Genomic DNA, 13405 nt, shown 5'->3' on the forward strand with positions numbered 1-13405 from the left:
TTCACATTGGCCCTAATACCTAATTTGAGTACAGAAACATTAATTCCAGCTGAAAGACCCCCAGAGCTAGGGAGACCCTCACTCAAGTCTCGGGATGACACGACCACCCAATAACTCATGAGAGACTGATCTTGATGCAACAGCATGAGGTTTATTCAGGGGAAACCAGTATACTGCAGATGAGCTCGTAACCCAGGGGCAGAGGTGCTCGGGGTCAACCCCAAGCACAAGAAGTGAGGGGTATTTAAAGGGAAAAACCACAAACTAGGGGGGTGAGGGGGTTACCATGGCCACATAACAAGAGAACAGTGGAAAATTCTAATAGGACCCAACCCCTGATTGAGTCAGGGTCATAAGGAAAGCATCCTACATGCTCATTATTCACAAGAATGTGTTCTGGTCAATGTTATTCACTTTATGGCTGACCGTTCCCTGCTTTTTGTTCTTGGACCTAGCTGGGGGGGGGTGGGGGGTGGGGGCTTTGTGGCCAACAGGTTCCTGAAACTGGCTAGTCTACATTCTTGGCTCGGTACAGAGGTTTTCCATGCCCTTTTAGGTAAAGGTTATACATTACACAGTCCTACTGATATATTTCTATTAAATGCTCTTATTTTAAAATTCTAAAATTCTCCAGCCCTTCACAGCTACCACAGTTACGGTATGGTATTTTAAAATGTTCTGTGTCTCACCAAGAAATTAAAATGTATTACTAAATGTGTGTGAATGTGTCTAAATGTCTCCTCACATGTGTATTGTCAGTGGCATTCACAAGTAATTAGTCTGTCATTTTTACTTCCAGTCATACCTAAAGGTCTCAAGTGCACATACCCGGCCTCCTACATATGTTCTTCTCATGCCCATTCCTGAAACCCATCCCCTTCTGTGTCTCCCAACTTAACACTGCACACCAGCCTAGAAGACAGGTCTGAATGTTCTATCCCCTGAAGCCAATGCAGGGGTCATCTTCTTGGTATGCTGTGGGTGCCTTAGGTGAGGGTGAGAGCTAATCAGGGCCACCTCTCTAAAACCAAGTATTTTCTTTCCATTCACCTTGAAAACTCAGAGGTTTATAATTTGATCATTTCTCCTCATTTCCCCATGATGGCTACTGAACATATTACATTTCCAGATGTTTGGAAAGATCTGTGGCTGGTGTATGGTTCTTAGCCTAGCGCCCAGCACACATCCTGCTTAAGATCAGAGCCCTCACCAGGGATGGAGTCATTTATGGATGGAAATGAAGCCCAGAAAGTCAGAATTCACACGTGCAGAAAAGCAGACGGCTGAGAGGGGATAATTAAGAGGGATTCCCCCACTCCATGCCTTCTGGGTTCTGCACAGGGGATAGACTCCTAATGTCAGCATAGGGCACAGCCCACAAATCTCTGAACTTGGCCCCATACCCCATTTGCAAGGAGAACTGTTCAGGTACCTGGACTGGAGCCTCTGCAACTCACACTTCCAAAAGTCTATAGTCTGTAGCCCTGCACCTAAAATGGTGTCCGACTGAGAGGCACACGACAGAGAGACCACCAAAACACAGTCAAGCCAGGCCCCAAGTCTGCAGCCTACACAGCTCCTGAAGATCCGTCTCCTGGGACCTGGACTAACTGTCTCTGACCGAAGCCAGACTTGGTGCCTGTGTAAGAGTGGGGTACTTGTCTGGTTCATCGTTGCTGGAGGTTACCTTCTATCTGTCACTCACCTCCTCCTGGTTCTCCATCCCTCCCGTCCCCTCCATCCTAACTCCCACCCAACATCCTAGGATAATCTTATCATCATCTCCTTCCCTACTGTCACTCTAACCTCTGCTTTCCTGGTTCCTGCCTGTTCTACCCAAGATTCTCTGAAACCCCTCATTTCAAGATCCTCATGGATGGATTCAGCTCAGCAGCCACCAGAGCTGGGTCTTCTTAGAAACTCTCCTGGGTATTTGCTGAGGTTTCCCACCCTGTCTCTGCCAGTCTGGGAGCCCCCACCCCCACCAGACTCCCCATTTGCAGAGTGGCAGCCTTGTCCCTGGTTAGGATAAATTTTGTGACACTGGAGAACCTGAAGGTGTCAGGGGACACAAATGCTTTGAGAGTAACAAAAGGATGGGAAATGACAGTTAAGCTGTGTGTAAGTTAGCTTTGTGGCACCATAACAAAACATTTGAAGCAGTTAGCTTTTTTTAAAAGATGGGTTTATTTTTTTAGAACATATTTGTTCTGCTGTAAACAAGTAGTATACATAAAAATAATTACATAACTTACATATTTATAGTGATTCAAATCACATTTTTAAAAAAAATTTGATTACTAAAATTAAATATAAAATTTTCAAACTGTAAGATTTTTTCCCTTTACAATCCATTGAGTCTAATTAGAGCTGCAGGTACATACACAGGTGTAGGGCCACCGCCCGAGTGTGACTAGCTCTCCTCAGGAAAGCCTGAAGCTACCAATAGTGCTCAGTAGGACAGAGGCTTCATCAGCATCTGCTCAGTCCAAGGTTTGGGCTCACAGTTCTGAAGACTCCTGTCAAAGATCAGGTGGTCCTACTTCCTCCGGACTTTGGAAAGATGGCACTTCAGGTCAGCATCTGGTGTGGATGGTTTATCTAGGAGCAAGAAAACGAAATGGAAGAGATGGAGGTCTCACCTTCCCATTGAAAGATATGTCCCCAGGGATTAAAGATTTCCTATCAGGCTACAGTATCGCTACCTTTCATCTAGCCCACAACAATCTGCATAGCATCTAAGAACGTGTGCATTGTTTTCTCTATTCTTCAAAATTAAGTGAAAAACCAAGCCATACACAGGACAGTATTGCCACACCTGACAGAGGCCTGGTGTTCAGAATACACAGTGCAAATGAGCAAATACAAAAAGAACAACAGTCCGGGTGAAGAAAGAACACATACACACAGGCTTTTCAGAGGAGGAAACAAATGCCTAGGTCATGTGACCAGATGACCAGTCCACTTAGGAATGAATAAAAGGCAGATTAAGACCACAGTCTAAGATATCTATTCTTCTGGAAAACCCATAAAACTATGGCAATAAAACTGTCATGAAAGATGGGAAAAGACTTTAATGTTGTAAAGCCAGTATCCTAGATTTGATTAATTTCAATTCGTTACTTATTTGAGACTGTCATTATTTTAAAGACAATAACAAACAAAAGATTTCTGCAGACCCAGTGCTATCCCTTGTAAAATTTATCTTGTAGATCTATTTTAAAATTAATAAGAGAGAAGTTGTGATTCTTAATAACTTTTATGAGCATACAGGCATAAAAAGAAAAGTGATCGTGGCATTTCTAAACATGATCTCCCTTACAGTCTGGGTGGCCTGCATTCCTTTTGAATGAGGTTGTATGACACCATCTCTCCACACCGTGCCCCACTCTGCCACTCCAGGCACTTTGATGAAGAAGGGTGAAGACACCGGCAGAGCCCATCCACACTCCTCTCTGAAGCTGAACAATCTGGCCAACCTCTGGTCAGAGAACAGTATAAATGACACCATGCCTGGTGGAGTGATGTCATAAAGGGCTCCACCATCTCAAGCTCCTCACTGCAGACACTATCTCCTCAAGCTCTGGGCCTCCATGAAGGAAGTCCATGTCCACTGATGCTGGGAAGAGGCCCAAGTCACAGGGAGAGATCACAGGTTAGGGTTTCATGACCATTCCAATTGAGTCACCCTGACATTCCTCAGCTCTGGTGCCACAGGGGATAGTGAAGAATCTTCTAGTCAATTCCAGTCTTTCCCAGAACTGGGGTCTTCCCAGGTTCCCTTTTTAAGGGGACCTCCCCACTCCACCTTAACAGGATCTGATTCACTTAACCTGAGATCACAATAAAATGGTTGTGTTAAGTCATCAAGGTTGGGCAGCCTGTCACATGACAGTGGATGGATGAACTACTTCCACTCATGACAATCATATACAACCTTCATCTCTTTCTGAAGTCACCCTGCTGCTTTCAGGACCCACATTTAGCCCACTACTTTTCACACACCTGCCCCTTGGTGCCCTGACCTCTTCACACACAGTAACCAGTGAGCTCAGTCACCTTTTCAGTTAACAAAATATATGGATTCCTTGAGGTTGTCACCAAAGGATGCCCTGTGAGGGGCTGCGATGCGGAAAAAGAGTCCTTATCTGAGACTCCTGCAAAGGTCCTGTGACTATCTCTTGGCACTGTCAGCATGAAGGCATTGAGCACAGGGGCAGGTCACAAAGTCACCATGTCAACCTTCCTGTCCCATCATAACCCTACAGTGTTTTGTCCCAAGGTGGGAGAAGGATTCCTCAGGTAGCTGGGGGAAGGACACCCCAGAGCAGCTGCCTCCCCGGTCCCTGTGCCCTGAGTATACCAGGTGGAGTACTACCTGGTGGTAGGTTAGAGGCAGTGATCCTTACCCCTAAGTTCAGGTAGAGGTGGTGGAGAAAGATTCCATGTGACCTTCCGCAGCATCCCAAGAGCTATAGCAAAGTCCCAGGGACAGTCAAGAACATGACGAGCCACAGTCCTTGCATGCCTTGTTCGGCACTTTTTCTGCTGCTGCTCCTGTTGCTTCCTCCCACTTTTAAAGGTGGGAGCCTCCGATACCATGGTCCTGGCTGGAAACTATTCCACCGCTTGAACAAGGGCTTCAGAAGTCCCCACCAACGCCAGATACAACAAATGAGACAAAACGTGCCCCAGGGGCAATCAGGGAATGATTGTCAAGGTATTTTCGACCTCTACCTCATCCTGGACAAGTGAGTTGCCTTCCTGCACTGTCCCTAGATATCCCTTGGGCATCAGTGGTAGGTCATACTCTACAGACAGGCAAGGTCATTGTGATCAGACCTCAGGAAGTAGGCTTCCATCAATGACTGACTTCCTCAATGCAGGAAGACCAACAACAGAGCCCTGCAACAGAGCATGGATGGCTCTCTCCCCATCTCCTTGACTCTGATCTGTTCATCACAGCCCTCAGACCTAGGGGCTACTGGGAAGTACCTTTTCACTAATGCACACTACCCACAGAGTGACTCTGCAGACATCACCCCTGACACTATGGGCACTCTCCTTTGTTTACGGCCATAAGGGTGCAGCTTCTTTCTCCCAACTCAAGAAGAACCCTAGAAAGATCCTGTTTTTCCTCCATGTGGTAGGCAAGCTGGACTGGCTTTTAGACCCCTCTTAACTGTCAAGGGAGGGGATGGGGACTGGACTTGAAAGGGCCCCAGAGCTTCTGTCACTATCCCATCTTGGCTTACAGAAATTTGTAGAGTGCTTTAAACTTCTATAAACTAGAAATCACATTTGCACTGATCTCCTGACTTTAGCCATTTGACTTGTCTGTATTTTTCTCTCTTTTTAAAATTCATTTATTATATGTGAGTACACTATAGCTGTCTTCAGACACTCCAGAAGAGGGCGTCAGATCTCACTGTAGATGGTTGTGAGCCACCACGTACTTGCTGGGATTTGAACTCAGGACCTTCAGAAGAGCAGTCGGTACTCTTAAGCACTGAGCATCTCTCCAGCCCTGTATTTTTCTCTTTTATTTTCATGCATGTATGACATGTATTTTTTTTATCATTTCATTGCTAGTTACCCACACCCCTATTAACCCCCTTCTTAGTTAATCTCTCTTGCCACTTTCACATCTGTTTGTTTCATAATGACCCAGTGAGTCCTTCTTAGGACTTTACAGTCCCAACAGATGAAACTGTTTAGCTACCTTCTGTTCACTACTGGCCCTGAGGAAAGCCATCTCTCCTGATGACCCACCATGGTCTACAGCAGTAACAAGGGGGCAGGTTGCTAAAAAAAAAAACCTGATAAAAGATTGAAAGACTAGGGAGGCTGGCACTACCCTCCCTGACAAAGCTGTGTCATACATTGACATATATCTCCTCTGTCTTTAGATCGGGCAGTGTGGCGGAGAACTGGATCTACATTTATTCATTTGCAGAAGGTTTGGTGAAGAAATTCACAAAGTATGGCTTCTGACTGTAGTCTCCTCTGGGCTTCAAGGGAGTATCCCTCTGACAGAGAGAGAGAGCGTAGACGCAGGCTGGTGTGCTAACAGAGTGGGAGACACAGTATGATAATGGACACTTAGTACAGGATGTTGAGGGACGGAGGAGTGGAATGGGGAGCTTGCTAGGGAAAGACAAAGGAAACAGCAAAAACTCTCAGAGAAAAGTTCCAGGGTCTTAGAGAAACCGTGATGTGAACTGAGTCCTCAAGGCTAGAAAGTGTACAAGGTCAGGTGTAACATTACTGAGACTACAATTCTTATCAGACACAACTTAAGAGAGGCTCACAGGTTCAGAGGGTTTCAGCCCATCCTTTACAGGCATGGCAAGAGAAGCATGTGGCCAAGGCTTATTCACACCATGGTACACCAAGAAGAAAGCAAACAGCAGGGAGAGGGGCATGGTCTGCTCTTGATGATCTTCTAGTGGCCATCTAAATACTCTACAGGCACACACACAAAAAAAGTGTAACCAGATGGAGAACAAAGGCTCAAAGCATGAGACTGTGAGGGATGTTTCTAATTCAAACTGTAACAGTTAGCTTCTGTAAATGGGTGATCCCTTAGACTAGGGAGTCAAGGTAACCCAGGAAAGGCTAGGAGAAGAGGACCATGGGTGGGTTGTAGACAAAGCCATAGTAGACCTCATGCTAAGCCAAGGGGATCTGATTTCCTACTCTGAGCCGTAGTGGGAGAGGGGAGAGGGAGGTGTGTATGTGAGTGGCTTCTCAGAGACAGAGAGAGAGAAGAAAGGTTTGAATATGCTTGGCCCGGGTGTGGCACTATTAGGAGATGTGACCTTGTTGAAGTAGATGTGTCACTGTGGGTGTAGGCTTGAGACCCTCACCCTAGCTGCCTGGAAGTCAGTCTTCCACTAGCAGCCTTCAGATGAAGATGTAGAACTCTCAGCTCCTCCTGCATCATGCCTGCCTGGATGCTGCCATGCTCTCACCTTGATGATAATGGACTGAACCTCTGAACCTGTAAGCAGTTCCAATTAAGTGTTGTCCTTTATGAGACTTGCCTTGGTCATGGCGTCTGTTCACAGCAATAAAACCCCAACAAAGACAGTGGCTACAGATGCAAAGAATCTGATAGCAGGGTCCAGGGATAAGGATGCCCCCAGTGGAAAGTGTGGGAGCCTCTGCCTATTCAGACATGAGTGTGTGTACATATGAAAGAGAAAAAGGGTTGAGATGGGGATAGAAGAGAGACGAAACATGGAATGGATTGGGGTTGTCCTGACTCTCTCCTGTGGACTTACGTATCTCCATGGGCTTTAGAATCCTTTGCCAATTTTACCTTAAGTCCTTACCTCTGAATGTCCTCAGTGAAAAAGAGATGGGGTGGGAGCAGGGACTTGGTGCTTGTCTGCTCCCTGGCAGGTTGATGATCTTGTGTGTTGGCTTCTCAGTGGTTATGCTTTGTCTCCAGCCCTAACCTGCGGATCTCCATCATTACCTACGCAACAGAGGCTGAAGTTATCCTGCCACTCACCTCAGACAGGTAGGAAGGTGTTGCTCTGAATCCTGAGGCTAGCCTAGTGGCCAGGATACAAGGATTTTGAGGAAACAGGGGGCTTGTAGAGACCTCTGGGGTCTCCTAGCATTGCCCTTACTAGGGGACTTTTGTACCCAAATTGACCTCCAGCCTTAGTTTACTAGCACCCTTGAGCCTGTGCTTAAGCAGAATGGACCTGATGCTTCTACAAGTTCTCCATTCCTGAATCTTACCTATGTCCTATCTATAATAACAGATGGGACCCAGCTGAGCTATATATATTAGTACCTTTAGAATAATGGCCTGTGTGTGGTCTGCTGTGAACAAGTCATTCTCTGCTTAGAAAACGGGAAACAGCTAGGAAACCCTGAGAGAAGTATTGGAGTATGGGGAGGGCACATTGGGCCCCTGTGATCACAAGTAAGGAAGCCTCACGATGGGTCACGAGTCACCTGCACTGAGTCATCATACAGGAAGATTTGGGAACAGGTAAGCCACAAAGAGAGGTGGCCCAACTGTGCCCAGAATTCCAGAGGTATGAAGCAGGGGATTTTGGCTGAGAGTGAGGGGAAGGTCAACTTTGTGTGCTTTTCCAGAGACTTTATCAAGAGTTAGAGAAATGGAGAGAAGTATGGGACATTTAGGATTGGGGTGTCTGGGTGTGTGAAAAACCTCTGTCCTCTGTCCTAGAGAAAAAGCAGGAGCAGGGAGTGGAGGGAAAACAGCCAGCCTCGGAGAGGAGACAAGAGTCTCTAAATTTATGGACATAGCACTCTGGGTCCATCTGGGAGGTGGGGCAGGAAGAGACTGACTCCCTAGGGTCCAGGCAAGGCCTGGTGTAGTATATTCTTGTGGCTTGGTTTTTGGGAGACTTGATTAGATTTGAGTGGCAGAGAGAATTCCTGAGGGTGACTCTGGCAGGGAGTACAGAGTTGCAGCAGGGCCTAGGAGAAGCTGGGCAGAGCAAGAGGTTTTCCTCGACTGAGGGGAGGAATTGAATCTGGGCCAGGTGGAGGGTTTGGGATATACATTGTAGAGGATGGTTGGATAGGCCAAGCTGAAGGATAGATTCTAGGGCCAGATAGAGGGATAGGTGTTGAAATGGGAGGAGGCTAGGGGTAGGGCAGAGAGAAAGAGCTGGATTAGGCTGTACATGGGTGAGAACTGGACTGGGCTGTGCTGGCAAACAGAGGAGGACAGAACCGGAGTTGGAAATCCCTGGTTTGACCCCCATGGAGCCTGCTGAACATTAGCATCTCATCTTCTAGTGGGGTCTACCTGGGCCAGGCATGGGGCTCTCAAAGCTCAACCCTGGTAAATCCTCTCTGTTCCCCAATAGGAAGCCACCTTGGAGTCTATTGTGGATCTCCTTGTTATGCCTGCTTAGCCTTCTCACACCGAATTATTCTGAACCTCATGCCTACCTTTCTTGTCCTAGAATGAATGACCATCAGGCCCCATCCTGCCTGCCTTGGTGTGATCTGTCTGTTTTAATAACACCTGGCAGGCCATATTGCTTCTAGCCTAGGGAGCAACACAGATGCCTTATGGACAGCCCCGAAGGCCTGACTCCATTGAATTCACAGTTGGGCTCATATCTAAGTAGTCTGACTGTCACCTTTAGCAGACTAGAGGGAAGGGTTCAAGCAAGAGCTCTGTGACAGTGGGGATAGGTACTGGTCAGTAGTTCAGCAGGCTTACATGGCCCCTTCAGCCCTACCTAGTGAATAACAGACTGCCCAGAAGGAGAACGACTTTGGCATTACTTTGCTTATTTAGAATGTGGATACCACCTGGAAATCCCTAGTTTAAATGTGTATTCCAGGCTGTTCTCCAAGGAGTTAACAGTCAAGGTCTCTATCCAAATCTCCAAGGTCTCGGTTCCCCATAATGTAAATGAACTCAAAGAAAACTAAACCTTCCCCTTGGTCCCATCAGGGACAGAGAAAGGCCCAACTCAGAAGGGAAAGACAATGCCTCTTATCCAGTGCCCTCTCTCAGCCAGGCGGTGTGCACAGTGAGCAAGGCCACAGGATGACTTGGAGATATCTTGCCTCTGTCGATAGCTCCCGTGCCACCTTTTCTTTTTTTATTCTCTCTAGAAATGAAATCAACAAGAGCCTTATCGTGCTTAAGAACATAGAGCCTCAAGGACTCACACACATGCAGAAAGGACTTAGAAAGGTACAGACGCCTACAGCGGGCTCAATCTAGAGGACCTCTGGGGTCATTTCGCATTGATTTCTTTTGTTGTTGTTTTTTTATGTTTGTTTGTTTTCATTTTTTTTTTTGCCAGGCAAATGAACAGATCCGAAAGTCCACCTTGGGAGGTGAGCTGTCCGTACTTTCAGCGAGGCGGAACCCACACAGCTGAGCTCCCTGCTGGGTCTGTGTGCAGATCCTGGACCTCTTCAAGTCTGACTCTTGAAGCCAGTGCTCCTCTCCCCTGCACAGCAGGACCCTCTGAACACAGCACCCCATTCAGGATGCTTCTGAGGGGGCCGGATGCTGCATGTGGTCATGTGTAGGCTTTGTTCTCACTGGTCCTTGGCCTATAGATATGCTGGTGAATAGAAATGAGAACGCACAAGGACCTAGCAGACTGAGTACCCTGTGCATGGAAGCCAGGGCTTGGTTTTCCTCTGGCTCTCAAGTCTTCTCTTCTCCCTCTTACTTTGTTTGGTCAGCTTCCTAAGCCCATGAGTCAACCATGCCCAGTCAAGACTACATGTACCTGTGCACTACAGGCCTTTAGTACATGTCTGGAATATGTAGAATCCAGTGGGGAAATTTGATGAGACGTCATTGCGTCCCCTGCCTAAGGCTTTCTGACTTGTGGTCTTGCAGTGAGCAAGAAGGTAGATATGCATAGTTAATATAACGAAGTTTTATGTTATTATGCTGAGGGTCACCACATAAGGTTCACATTCTGAATTCCTAACTTCGGTCCTAAGCCTGTCTCCTCAAGGCTGCTCACCTGTGTGGTTATATCTCAGCTGAAGGTCAGGTCCAGTCTCTAACAGAAGTCCCTGATTTGAGGGTTAGGATCCTGGAGTAGACTCTCCAGTCACAGGGAAGATCAAGATGGCATCTCTCCAGATGTGCAGAGCAAAGCATTGAATGCTCTTGGTCTCTGCTTATATACCATTCAGTGGGCATCATGGGCTTCTAGGACTGTGTCTCATTGTCTTGGGTGAGTGATGTCACTGAGTTCTGGTTATCAGGGGCAGCCTCGGGTGTGGTGGGGATCCTGACTAAGCTATTTTTTACATGTCTAAAAGGCTTATTATTATTATTATTATTATTATTATTATTATTATTATTATGCTCATTACAGGTCTTGACTTGCTGGGCTTCCTGTTCCTAACAAGTTGTTCTCAAGGATGTGCCTAAAGCTGGCCCCAGTCTCCACTTGTCTCACTGGGGCATCCTCAGAAAGGAAGGCCCTCCCTGTTCCTCCACCTGCCCAAGGAGAGGCTGGGCTTGTGTCTCAATAACTAGACGGCCCTTAGGACAGAGGTTCCATAGCAAGGGTAGGAGAGGAGAGGCCAGGTCTGCTGGTAGGGTTCCAAACTCCTCTGGCTCCGAATCCTCCGTAAACTAGCTAGGAAAGAAAGCCTTATTTTCACTGTGAGACCAAGGACTAAGGTACAACCAACTTTACCACAGAGGACAATGCTGAATCCGCAGCCTCAACCTCTAAGCAGTCCCTAGTCTTTCCCACCCAGCCCATCCATTTGCTGTTTCCTCTGTAGGCCGCAATATCAACAGCGTGATTATTGCTCTGACTGACGGGCTATTACTGCTAAAGCCATATATTGACACTATGGAAGAGGTGAGTCCAGTCCACAGATGTCAGCACTTTGCCTCTGGTATTTGGGGATTTATTTTCAGCACCTTCTTTCTTTTTAGGCCAAAAAAGCCCGGAAAATGGGAGCAATCCTTTACACCGTGGGTGTTTTTATGTATAGCAGACAGCAGGTACTTCAGACCAGGTGACCAAGTGCAGTGCCCCTGAGTAGCCTGGTACAGCAAGATTGTAAAGCCGTCTTTACAATACCAAGAGAGTGGGATTTTCACCTCCCCAAGGGTTAGAGTTAAGTAAGCTTACCCCTTATGCAGAGTGGGCCAGAGAGCTTCCCATTCCTTAAGTCTGGGCTCTAAATGAAAGCCAGTAAGTGCCCTAATATCACCATGGCCCCAGGGCAACACTTCCTGTCACAAGTCTGGGAACCTGTTGCATGCATCATGCTTCTAGTTCCTGGCTCTGAGGTTCAAACCAATTATTTTTCTCTTATCATAGTTGGTGAGTATTGCAGGGGACCCAGATCACTGTTTTGGGGTCGATGAAGGGTTCACTGCTCTGGAAGGCATCGTTAACCCAGTAAGTATGTGGGATGTGGAAGACTGTGGAAACACTGTCTATATTCCCTGAGGCCTACTATCCAACCCAACTCTCTCTCTCTCTCTCTCTCTCTCTCTCTCTCTCTCTCTCTCTCTCTCTCTCTCTCAGCTTGCTTCCAAGTCCTGTACTGAAGTACTATCCGTGCAGCCTACCTACGTGTGCGCAAAAGGTAAGGACAGAGATGGACAGGTCATGGGCAGATGGAATAACTCAAAAGCATGTACACAACCGAATGCATGTGTGAGGTTTGCATAGGATATACAGCCTGTGTGTGGCATTTCCATGATTTGTGTGGTGGATGTGACCAGTGTATTTTGACAATTAATACTGATCCATCCACTTGATAAAGTCTAAAATTACCTAGAAAGCAAACCTCTTAGAATGACCGTGAACAAGTTTCTAGATTGGCTTCACTGAAGTGGGAAAAACCACTCTAACCAGAGGCAGCCTAATTCAATGGCCGGTGGTCCCAAGCTGAGTAAATAAAAAGAAAATGAGCTGCACAGCAGCATCCATCTCTCTATTCCTCATGACTATGGAGTAAGATAACCAAATGTAAGCCGGACAGTGGTGGTGCACGCCCTTAATCCCAGCACTTGGAAGGCAGAGGCAGTCGGATTTCTGAGTTCGAGGCCAGCCCGGTCTACAGAATGAATTCCAGGACAGCCAGGGCTACACAGAAAAACCCTGTCTCGAAAAAAAAAAAAAAAAACAAAAATATAAATAAATAACCAAACACCTCAAGCTCCTGCCAACATGACTTCTCCCCACACATGATGGACTGAACTCTTAAAACTGTGAACTGAAATAAGCCCTTTATTTTGTCTGGCAGCAACAAGAAAAGTAACACAGAAAACTGGTATCAGGAGTAAGATTGTTACAAAATTCTGTGTCATTCTTAAGCCTTTGAAAATAGTTGGCAAGAAAGAACATGAACAAAGGTTTGGAACTTTGAGACAGAAAAGCCCAAGAACACTCTAAAGCAGAGCTTAATAGGTTGTCCTAATGGAAGTTTGGAAAACCCATATGTCAAGGGAAACACTTACAGTGGAGGCCTTTAAGGAGTCCATGGGGAACCTGGGTAGAGTCCACTCATGGCACATTCTGGCAGGAACTGTGGCTGTGTCGTGCTTGTGTCCCAAGAGCTTAAGTGAAGTTGTGTTCAAACTTCCAGGACTAATGTATTTGACAGAAGAAATCTCAAGGCATAAAATAGCACCCAGGGAGTGTCATGGTAATTTCTCACTATTAACCAGGTCTACGACAGAGAACTGTGGAAGCTAATAGGATATGAAAAAATATGCTATTTGACAAGAGAAAGGAGGGAATTTCAAGGTTGTAAAAATCCTAGCCCTGAAAAGGAGGCTTGTAATTGTTTAAAGTCGTTAGCATGTTAAAGAGAAATCTGCTCAGAATAAGGTTAATAGGAAAGGGGCCCTGAGGGCAAGACCCCTACCTCCACCTCCACCACCACCACC

The 13405-nt window shown here is 46.5% G+C and overlaps 1 protein-coding gene and 1 long non-coding RNA gene across 8 annotated transcripts in view; one reads left to right on the forward strand and one right to left on the reverse strand.

Moving 5' to 3' along the window:
* Positions 1 to 2334: 2334 nt before the first annotated feature.
* On the reverse strand, positions 2335 to 4288 carry LOC116084981. Its single transcript, XR_004116339.1, has 2 exons — positions 3323 to 4288; positions 2335 to 2601 (listed from the first exon to the last, which is right to left on the reverse strand). It is a non-coding gene; the product is annotated as an uncharacterized LOC116084981 (long non-coding RNA).
* The window catches only part of Antxrl (ANTXR like), a 25205-nt gene continuing 15327 nt past the window's right edge, over positions 3528 to 13405 (forward strand). The window contains exons 1-10 of one of the 7 annotated variants that reach the window (XM_031362340.1): positions 3528 to 3655; positions 4583 to 4751; positions 5910 to 5981; positions 7457 to 7528; positions 9625 to 9706; positions 9819 to 9852; positions 11278 to 11357; positions 11435 to 11503; positions 11826 to 11906; positions 12036 to 12096. In XM_031362340.1, the coding sequence (XP_031218200.1) occupies positions 3607 to 3655; positions 4583 to 4751; positions 5910 to 5981; positions 7457 to 7528; positions 9625 to 9706; positions 9819 to 9852; positions 11278 to 11357; positions 11435 to 11503; positions 11826 to 11906; positions 12036 to 12096 (769 nt within the window). In that variant the 5' untranslated portion in view covers positions 3528 to 3606. Of the gene's footprint in view, positions 4752 to 5758; positions 5802 to 5909; positions 5982 to 7436; positions 7529 to 9624; positions 9707 to 9818; positions 9853 to 11277; positions 11358 to 11434; positions 11504 to 11825; positions 11907 to 12035; positions 12097 to 13405 lie in introns of those variants that run through there. The other 6 variants (XM_031362336.1, XM_031362339.1, XM_031362338.1 and 3 more) reach the window with 6 other exon arrangements.

Source organism: Mastomys coucha, unplaced genomic scaffold, assembly GCF_008632895.1.
Source record: "Mastomys coucha isolate ucsf_1 unplaced genomic scaffold, UCSF_Mcou_1 pScaffold9, whole genome shotgun sequence".
In the NCBI taxonomy this organism is placed as follows: Eukaryota; Metazoa; Chordata; class Mammalia; order Rodentia; family Muridae; genus Mastomys; species Mastomys coucha.